We start from the raw sequence: 11,034 nt of genomic DNA, 5'->3' as shown, positions 1-11,034 counted from the left end.
CGGCCGCCACTAACGGCCGGCGGCGCCCGCAGCGCCCGCGCAGCGCCCGCGCAGCGCCCTCCTGACACCGCGGGGGCTCCTGGGAAGCGGAGTCTCGCGGGGGCCGCCCCTTCTCCTGCGGCAACGGCGATGAATGGGCAAGGCTGGTGGTATCCGAGCGGCCAGCTGAAGTCCCCACTGACCTGTAGCCTCTAGTAAAAGCTGGAAGGCGCGATGCTTTTCCTCCGGATGCTCAGGGAGACATTACAGGGCAGGCACAGATCCTTCCTCGTTCCCGGTGGCCAGATTGGAAATCCGGCTCACCGTCCGAAGAAAGTAAACCAGAGACGGCTAAAATGCTGAGAGATTTCATCCAAACGTCACTGGCGGCCAAAAAAACCCAAACCTCCCACGAACTCCTGTTAGCGTGAAGGGGTAGGAGAAAGAAACAGGGCATAGGCTGGTTTTAAATAATTCTGTCACAAGAAGTGACAAGGAAGTGACACAGGTTTAAGATGACTGCTTGCCACCCAAACTGAACTGATCCGTAGCTATTTCCAGTCTATTAATATCAGTAGTCTAAAAGTCCCTTGTGCATAATTTTCTTCCTAGTAATACAGGACTAAAAGAGGACCTTCCAGGCCATGGAGTTTGATCTGTCACCACAGGCAAACCCTCACATAACCACATTTGCATCTACTGCCGTTTGAGCCCAAAGGGAGGACTGAAACCACTCCATCAGAAAGTTCATGTCAATCTCCGCTTTACTAGTGTCTAAGAACTTTTAATTTACAACTTGAAAAATACATCAGCGGTTTACATCTATTTTTTCCTGTACTAATATTGTTCAGGAGTTCCTTCCTCATCTCTCTGGTATTTACTTGCTTCTATAGACTGAGCTGTGTGAATCACCAAAGCCCTTTCAGACTCTGTAATAAGGTCTGTATTGCCTGAGCTTGTTCCTCTTTGTATACATTCATCTTCCCTGCACAGACATTTGGAACTGTACTCTAGGGATGCAGAAGTATCTTCTGCCTTTGTTGAATAGCCCCCCCTTGCTCCACACTACACTTATGTATGTCTTTATTAAGCCCATATGGCACTGATCATCTTAGTTCTCCTAGAACTGGTAAGTACCTCAGGGTCTTTTCTACAGCCCCTGGCAACAGTCACCCAGAAAGAGACAAAATCTCTATTATGGGTCCAGGTTGCACCTTTCCAACACTTTTTTTCCTACTCTCAGAAGAACCATCTTTCCTCAGTTTACATCTTTTCCACTCTAGTCTATGTTCTTTCTGGTTTGCTTGAATTGAATTTTGCCACTTACCTTGCTTCATACCATCATACTTAGGGACTACACAGGGAAGTGAGGGACAGTTACCAGCAAAGTGCTCCTGTTTGGCCACACGGTCCAGCAATGAAACTCCTCTCTTCTGTTCCTGCCTTGGCAAGGAAGGATATCCAAAAGCCATGCTCTCTCTTGTTCACAGTCCCCTTCTGACCTACCAAGGTTTTCTGTATGGCTAAGCATTGTCACGTTGCTCTGAAATTCTGCATGATGCATGGACAAAAGGCTGAAGGTAGCATTGGTACAACACAAGCGTGGAGGGAAGCAAGGTAGAAAGCCTTTACTTGTACCAACCTGGCATTCAAGTTGAAATGCACGTTCAAGTACTAGATCAGAGCACAAGAGCCAGTCAGCTTCAATTTATATTCCATACAGTTACTTGTGTACACTCTTAGAAGGTAAAAACCAGCGTCCAGAGATGTGCAAGAATTGTTGTAAAAGCTCTGGGTTTCAGGATCAATGCATGGGTTAAGATCTCTGCAGGTGCACAGTGCTAAATCAGCAACACAGCTCCCTTGCTGCAAGCCTGGAGGGGAGGAGCACAGCTCAGAATCACTGACAAGGCAGTAATTAACAGGATAGCAAAGACCTTCTGTTTTGTCCTGATGGTGAGTCCCTTAGATCTTTGCTGTAGTATGCTGAAGTTCTTTGTATGCAATAAGCATTATTTTGTAATGAAATGACTCGCCTATAAGATGACTACAGTTGCACCCTCTTTGCACCAGGCTAAAAATGAATGTGTACATCAGCTGACTACAATGCAAGGCCAGTGGTACCTTTCCGCTATTGCTTCCTCTGGTTTCCAAGTCTGAATTGCTTAAATAAATCTTCCTGCATGTGAATTATGTCCACTTCACTGAGAATTTCCTGCCCTACTTGTTTTGTTGTTGTCCTTATTCTAGTAGTTGCACACACTGAATAAAGCAATTGTTCAGGCTTTCTTAAAGCCTTGTTATTTTAAAGCTTATACTTTAACATATATATAAATAAATCATTGTATAAAATGCAACTTGTTCTGCCCATACCAGCAGTAGTAATGTAGCAAGAAGCTTATAAAAAATGTTCACATAAAATACCAACATTGTAAAACAGAATTCAGCCTAATAAAAGGTATCATATATAAGTAAGGCTCAGACATCTTAGTGAAACAGCTGTTAAATCTATAGGAAATCTGAAAGGTAGCACTTTGGTTGCATGAAGTGAGGCAAATGAAAAGGCAGAGCATGCTGATGCACACAAGAACAGAAAAATAATCACAGACAGAAAATGTCAGTAAGCCATAAGCATAAATCTCTACTAACTTCAAGCACTACATTAAGAAATTAGCACCAGGTTTTTCCCCACTTTGCTGGGAGGCTTTTTTCTCCCAGGAGTGAGGAACCTGCCTATCACTGAAAAAACATCAAAAGCCTGATTTTGATGCCTTAGCAGCCCAGTGACCCACTTGGTAACTAGTGAAGGAAGTGCAATTCACAGGTGCTTTTGCTGCAGGCAAGGCAGGAATCCGACTCCTGCCAGATAGCTTTCCCCAGCAGAGGTCTTGGAGTTGGCTGTGTACACTTCTGCTCTTCCTCCTGCTTCTCCAGACAATATTTACAGGAGTGAGGCTTCCATCTTCTTAAGAACAAGAAAGTCCTGGCTGTAAAGTTGACTTTGGATGCCTTGCCAGCCACCTGTATGAGCTTTTACTTCCCTGGATGCCGTGCCTGGGAACTAAGCCCAGGACAGGCCCTTGCAAAGCCAGCATATGTATGAGTCTGCACAGCTCTCATACAATAACTTTTCAAGAGACAGAGGAGACACACACCTAGGATGAAGAAACATCTATCAATAGGTAAAACTAACATCCACTTTCTACAGTATACACCTGATGTGACCAAAACTACTGCTGACTGTATTCCACACACACATTAGATGATACTGACTCCTTCAAAATAAGCTGAAACCAAACAGATACTCACATTTGAGCATGAGCACACAAGACATCCAAAAGTTATGCATTAAGGTTATAGGACTTAAACTGACCTTTTACAAACTTGCTCAGCTCCAAGTTGGTCGATGAGGCTCTGATGAGAGATGCTCTCAAGAACATTTGCTGTAACTTTACCATCTCTCCAACTCACCTGGTGGTCACATAATTCAGAAAAATATTGAACAATGGGTCTTGCCTGTACACATTATAATTAGTAGAGGTACATTTGATCAACATCCAACTCTCTAAAATATGCATATCCTCTCTACTATAAATATTATGCATTAAGTGAACCAGCTTAGAAGCATTTCTCAATTTAAAAAACGTTAGCTTGCTGGGGGGGGTGTTTGTTTGTTTTTTTGGTGACAGTCCTTGGTTAAAACCAGTGTATTTCCAAACTTTAAATTGCACATAATGCAGCAATGCATGCTGTTGAAACAGACCTGATTCTAGGCACAAAAATAGGCTTTATCATGGATTTTTAGAATTTGTGTAGAGCTTGTGCAATAATATATATTAAAATAAACTACCCTTTTGCTCATATTAGTGTAAAAATATTTTTTTGTTGATCCTGATATGAAAACCAGTTAAATATTGCAATTATAATTTAACTCTGAGAGGATTTAAAGGCAAAATCTATTTATACATAAACAACAAATACTCGTGGTTGGCATTGCATGTGTTATCTGGCATATTATGTGACTTGTATAGTCCAGATTTGTCATTCCTTACCGCTTTTAAATGTTTCCCAATTCGCTTGTTCATACTGTGCTCGGCAGCTGACATTTCTCACACAGTTCCACACCATATAAATGTGTCATCTACTGGCAAAAGAATGCCACTAGAGCACTTTGTGATAGAGCAGCCAGGTGAAGGTGGAAATCACAGTTCACTTTAGTTTCCAGGTTTTTGTAGTCATATAGAACATAAGTTCAAGAGAAGTCAGTGCAAGTTATGTTAGTCAGTAAGCAGTTGCAGAATTAAGACCAGTTTAATACCTTCAGACACAATATTAGGTATGCCCTAAAGCATAGTTCTGGGTTGTGTGAACCCCCAGTAACAAAGCATTTGTGATGGTATTTAAGATTTCCTTGCATGGCATTCAAGAAGAGCCACTAACAAATTCATGAGACTTCAGGGAGTTATTCCCTGCCCAGCATTCATCGCAATACTTGGTAGGAAACCTACCTTGCAGCAGACCCAGTCCCATTATGAAATTCTCTTCCAGAATGAATGAGCTATGGGTGCTTTGGCCATGGGGGGTGGCTCTGATGTGGATGTTCTCCTAGAGCCAGGTTCCTGTTTTACGTCCTAAACCACAGAGCACGCACTTGTACAGAAGGAAACCTGCACTCCTCACACAAACTAACATGATGTGCTGACATTAGCAAACTGTGTAACTGTTACACATGTGCATACCCATTATGTAGCCCTTACTAAGGCTACCTGCTCAACTCTTAGTTTTTCCCACCATTAAGCAAGCTTGCCCGATGCGTACTTCCTGATATGCATGATGAGAGAATTAAAGGAAAAAAATGTGTTTTATTGTATTATATTGCATATTATTATATTGCATTATGCTTTTTCTGGGAGGGGACAGAGGTGGGGATGACAGGGGGAGTGAAAGACATTAATGGAGTCCTGACACCCAGATCCCCACTTCAATGCACACAAGTAGGATGACAGTAAAGACAGAAGAAATGGAAAGGACATACCAATCAAACATTCATTTGCTTGAACTCTTACTCAAATAACTATAAATTCAAATCAGCAGTGTAGATACACAGTAAAGAACAGTATTTCCAGTAGAAGAGAGTTCTTGTGGTGTGTAGACCAAAGCACTCATGTGCTAAATGGTAAGATTTATTACTTAATCGAATGATCTTGATGGTGCAAGAATTTCAGGAAGCCTTTCCAACACTGTAATTTTCTCTTTATTGCTCTAATCACCAGTATTTTTTCCTGTAACTGACCAATCATAGAATGTGCTGCACTTGCATGCCAGGCTACTGAGACCTTGTTCATTTGAGTATGTACAGCTGTGTCCTTTCCAATCTTCCACAGCATCTCAGAAGCAAAGTAAGAAGTCTCCAACCTCTACCTCCCAGCAAAGGGAAACATCTGTTACAGGGGTTACATATGCATGGGAACAGATCACTGACCTCCATCCTCAAAGTCCTTCCAATTAGAACCAACTTTTTCATCCTGATGAGCTTCTTCACTGCAAACACGTCCATGTGTTGGGGAAAAAGCTTTCTCTATCTTGTCCTTAGCAAAGATGCCTCATCCTCAGGCTACTTCTCAACACAAAGAGCAGGATTAGATACCAGATTGCTACTGTGTAATCAAAATCTAATTCTTGCAAACTGAGCACCAAGAAATGTGCAAGTTTGTCACTGGGTTTTTCTTACATGATTCACTGACCATGAGCTAATGCAAATGAACAGCAGAAACATGTTGCTTTTAAAATTTAAACAAAAAGCCACATGAACATTTTTTTTCAAAATGCATTTTTGCAAAGTCATTTGGTATTTGACCCTCCAAGAGTGGCAACAGGACAACTAGACTACAAAGATTCTAAAGGGTATTTTACCAGCTTTGAAAAAGACTGTTGGGAACTCATCTCAGTAATTTTAAGGGAACATTAGGCTGCTGTTACCCCACTGAGGTAGGAACTTTTAAAAGTAGTTTATTACAAGAATAAACTTCATTTTCAATATATGCAAACTTCTTGCAGACAGCAAGGTCTGAAATGGTCAAAATGTGACTAGACTTCAGATTTCATTCAAACTTTTATTCATCATCAAAGATTAGGAAGGGAAGCTATCTTGAGATCCTGCCTTGCCCTGAGATACCCACATTATCCTTCTAAAACCTCCAAACTGTACTTGAGTCCCATGCAAAATGACAGGTATTTACTGCCTATAAAGCATTTAAAGTCCCCTTCTGGTGCTCTAACCCTTTTACTAGAAGTGATTATTGCCCAGCCTGGTATTAGAGACTTATGTTTTACCCCGTCAGTTGGTAGTCTCAAGTCAGTTCATTCCTAAAGCTCTCAATTAAAAGCATTTTTAAAAGGTGTACAAGACCCACACTTGTGCAACTATGGAGGTTACAGAACTTTTTATGTGTGCACTATACACTCTCCAGACAGAGAACAGAATCATCTTTTTACCAGTTTTTTATGGAGTGGTTCTCAAGTGTCCTCCTCCTTTCACATGGCAAATTCTAACAACAGATGTGAAAGGCGCCTTTAAATCCACTGCTCAACGTGTTTGCATGGGAGTAGTAGTACAAGCAGAAGTACAATTTTTTTGCAGTTTCTTAGCTCAGCTTTAGAAAAAAGTAAAAAGATCTTTAAAACATAATACACCACTTGTACCAGGAAAGAAGACCACCACAAAAGCAGTCAGTAGTCATACAGCAGCAGAAGCAGAGGCTGAGGGTCTGCTCAGAAAGCAGGAAACAGGAGGAGCTGCACTACAAAGAGCAGGTACCAGAGCCTCTCTGAACAACACTTGCAGAAAAAGCCTCAACACAGACAATGCCAAGACCATGCCAAGACACTCTTTACTTCTATCAGTTGTTTCACAGCACAAGGAGACATAGCACAAAGTTTGTACAGCAGGATCTGCAGATGGTTTAAAAACAGGCAGTTATCTTTAATAAAAAGCATTGAGTCTGAACGTGAAAGTATGAAGACAAACAATACTGCAGCTATGATCACCTTGCTTGCCTTCCAGTGCCAAGAAGCTCAACTCACTGACTTCTTGTAACTGCCTTTAATGTTCTCCACACTATCTCCTCCAATACCCTAGTTAGTGTAAAACTTAAATGGGTCCCAACTGGTGCAGTGTGTTTCACCTTTTCCTCTTGCTTTCATACTCTTTGCAGTGTGTGGACAGATGCAACTACTGTCATCAGACAACATTCTGATTCACAAAGAAGCAGCACAAGTGTTGTACATAATTTAATTTGCACTTCTGTATATAAATGTTTACGATATTGCACACTATTGCAGCACTTAAAAACATCTAATTATATGCAAAAATTAGTAAAATACTTTAAAGGATTTAAAAATAAGGGTTTTAATGCAACTGACAAGATAATAAAAAAGCAATTTACTTAATGAGATACAATCCTTTATGTTGGAAATGAAAGTTACATACAACTAGAGTACAATTAAAATATACCATATAGTTCAACACTTAATTCCTCAAATGTGTAAAATTAACAAGCTTCTACTGTCATAGATATACAATTTTTCCATATTGTGAAAAGGATTTTCAAATTAAATACAGGTAACATAATATTCTGTAGTTATATTTTATGAGTGTGTTTAAATGAGAGGGTTGTATAATACTCACATTGTCAAATGTACTCACTAATGCCTTGGAAATTGCACACTTCCCCTCCTTTTCCAAAATAGAATCTCATTTCCATACTGAAGTCTATTATGCCATATTGGAAAAGTATTTTACTTCCTAACAGGATTTTCATAAAATTAATAAATAGCATAATATCATGGCATTAAGATGACTTTTCCACTTATACCCACGTAGAATTTAATCTGGATATCAGACAGACATGTCAGAACCAATTTCCTAGACTTTTGTCTAATTATACAGGCAAGATGAATGGTTACAGTATTTTACAAAACAGAAAAATTTCTGAACCTTACTAGAATTATAAATGCAATGATCAAAAATTAAAATCATAACAGAATCAAATTGTGATCTCCAACATTTATTAAAATCTTTTAAAGTTCATAAACGACAACAAAGTTACTGTAGAATTTATCGCATACAGCTAGCATACAGCAGCATGTCCTTGGTCTAAATGAAATACAAAAGATTTTAACATTTTCATACAAAGGATTTCTTTAAATTTATTAATGTGACGATATATCTTTGTTACATAAAATTTGCTACAGCAAAGTATCTTATACTTTTCTTGCACGTATGTAAATATGGGTGGACAAAGACTGCATTCAGTGTCAGCCTCCTAATGACGTTGTGCAAAAATGCTCAACAACCTAAACATACAGAATGTTGGATGGTACGTTTCATACCCTTTTGTAAAAGGTCTACAAAGGCTTTTCTTAAAGGAGTGTCATATAGATTAAAAGGAAGGAATGCCAGTGGTTTATTTCCACTGACATTCAAACAAATGCAATGGCTATGTATTAATATAGCTCATTTTTAAAAAAACCCAATTCATCCTTGTATGCATGTAAATTGATCATAAAATGAGTCTAGTTCAAACTGTTTAGATGTGCTGTTTCAAGACAGGTCACTGAGACAGCCAGAATCAAGTGTACAAATAAAACTGCTATGAATAAGTTTAAAAGCAACCCCCAAAAAAGTGCTGAGCCACTGATTATTAACATTGAAATGAATGTGTGAAAGTGCCCAAAGCTAGCACATGGTAGCAGTATCTTTTAAGTCAGTTGGTGAGAGTATACAAAACATAATTAAGCCCAAACACTTCTATCTGTGTGACCATACATTCTGTTTGATTGAAAGAGAGGTTAGAAATGAAGACACAACGCAACTAAAACAAACCTAGCTGTTGCATTATTTAAACTTGTCTCTTTTCTTCGTGAATGAAGTGCTGTAATTAAAAAGAAAAGGATTGTAGCAGTACTCCATCCTCAGTTTACTAATATAGTATACCAGAATAAAAACTTGGCAATAACCTCTTATTCTTAACAGCTAACAAAAAATAACAGTGTTCATCCAGCGATGCATCTAGAATATTATTTTGCATTTGCTAAACCACATAGCTAATGGCAGAGCATAATTTGCTTTTTGTGGTGTGGTGGGTTTTATTTTAATGGATGCCTTTTTATAATCAAAAAAGGCTCAAAACAAGGAATACTTTGGGAGTTCAAACATTGGCTTAAGGAAATTAAAAAAAAAAGAAAGAAAAAAAAAAAAAGAAGAGTCAATCAAAAGAAATCAGATTCACTGTAATACTGACCAAAACTTCCTTTAAGAGTTCAGGGTTCATGTTCTTAAAAAAAGCCATTTCCTACCTGCCAACTGAAATGCTGGTAAGTTGACTTGGTTAAATATGGTCCAAAATCAAGACCAGGTGGAATTACTCCCTCTCACGAGACTGTAAGCTTTCCATGGTACAGTCTGGTTATGGCAATTTATCTGCTGCCTAGGTGGGAAATACAAAGGAAGGAGGCAGTGATGAAAACTGCAGGGATATAGAAAGCCAAGGCATGGGGTCTAGCTACTGTCCCCTACTTAGCCATCCAATCGATTCTACTGAATTTTGGTCAGTCTCCAGGAAGAAATGTTTTAAAGTTAATTTAGCAGACATTTATATGGCGATAAATACTACCTTTGAAAATGCTAAAAATGTTGGCTAGGTTTAGTCTGAGCTACTGAAAAAAAAAAAATTCATAATAAATTGTAGCATCAGACACAAGACAGACAAGAATTATTGGCTTGCACAGACTAGAAGCAACATTTATCTTTCACTTCAGTCTAAATCACACTAGCCGCAACACCTTCCATTTCACTCACACAAATAATACATTATTCAAAATAAAATGGAGCATTCTTGGGTAAAAAACTACTTCATTTTAAAGGGGAAAAATGAACAATACACAGAAACAAAGAACGACAGAAACCAAAGTTAAGTAGGAAAGTGGTCTATTATTCTGTGTTACTGCACAAAACAGTGCTTGCTTAATTGTGCCTAGTTAGAAGGGTTGGTGCAAACTGCACACATGGAAGATGGCAATAAAGACCTCAGTCAGCTTTGTGGAATGAAGTAACTAGGTAACTGTTTTGACATATGATGGTCTCAGCTCCACCTCATCTGTTAACAGAGTGCAAAGATCCCAATGTGAGCCCTGATGTCATCTTGTCCTCTTACTCCTACTAAAAATCAGCAAATTCTTTTGCACATTTTTCTGTTAGAGACGCACGAATATCTTCTTCTTCATAATCATCAAAGTTGCTGGTATCTCCAGGGCCTCTGCACTTTGGTATGAATGGAGCTTCTACCTGTATTTGGGGAGGAGGGAAGGTACACAAAAATGTTATTGGCCCAATACCATTAGATTTGCCGTTGTGGTAATGAGACACAATGCTCCCACCACTCCTCAAATCCTGCCAAAAAACAGGTATTACAGCTTAAAGTCATGGCACAAGTAAAACCAGCTTAAGAAGATGCAGACCTACATGTGTAAGTTGAAAAAGACTAGTATCTCACTGACAAACATCAATTCTGTTCTTGCAGAGATTACATTGCTCTCTTCAGCTCATCAGCTGTATGATGCAACTCCCAGCTCAGCAGTGGCTGCATGGGATACTCGCTTAACTGCTGCTGCTTGAAAGTTGAGCGAACCAGCAGCTGTCTGAAGATGACATTACATAAAAGATACAGGTCTGCACAGGGACATACCTGCATTTTAACTGGCTAACAGTCCCTTCACAGCTGGGGAGGGGAAGGAATTGCTGCCAACTTGCAGACACCAAAACGCTATTTTAGGGATCAGACTACTAAATTCTATCTACACTCAGCTAGTATTAATTAAAATCTTAATCCTTCTAGTCTACCACATGTCAAAAGTTCAAAATTAATTATTTTTAAAATAATTGATATTTTAGAATCAATTGCATGCTGAAAGAAGGAACGGGCAGGATTTGGGGTTGATGTGGCACAATGATGAAGAATGGATGATAAGGTGGGGATCAGAAAGAACCGAGTATCA

General features: G+C 39.3%; 1 protein-coding gene across 3 annotated transcripts in view; it reads right to left on the bottom strand.

The window, feature by feature from the left end:
- Positions 1-6,931: 6,931 nt before the first annotated feature.
- The window catches only part of PRKACB (protein kinase cAMP-activated catalytic subunit beta), a 69,629-nt gene continuing 65,526 nt past the window's right edge, over positions 6,932-11,034 (bottom strand). For all 3 annotated transcript variants that reach the window (XM_068141150.1, XM_068141149.1, XM_068141151.1), the window contains exon 10: positions 6,932-10,324. In XM_068141150.1, the coding sequence (XP_067997251.1) occupies positions 10,199-10,324 (126 nt within the window). In that variant the 3' untranslated portion in view covers positions 6,932-10,198. The remainder of the gene's footprint in view (positions 10,325-11,034) is intronic.

This window comes from Melanerpes formicivorus, unplaced genomic scaffold, assembly GCF_026170545.1.
Source record: "Melanerpes formicivorus ecotype bairdi unplaced genomic scaffold, bMelFor1.0.p_v2 SCAF_7, whole genome shotgun sequence".
Lineage (NCBI taxonomy): Eukaryota > Metazoa > Chordata > Aves > Piciformes > Picidae > Melanerpes > Melanerpes formicivorus.
The sequence above is the reverse complement of the archived record's forward strand: the minus strand, read 5'-3'. Positions and strand labels throughout refer to the sequence as shown.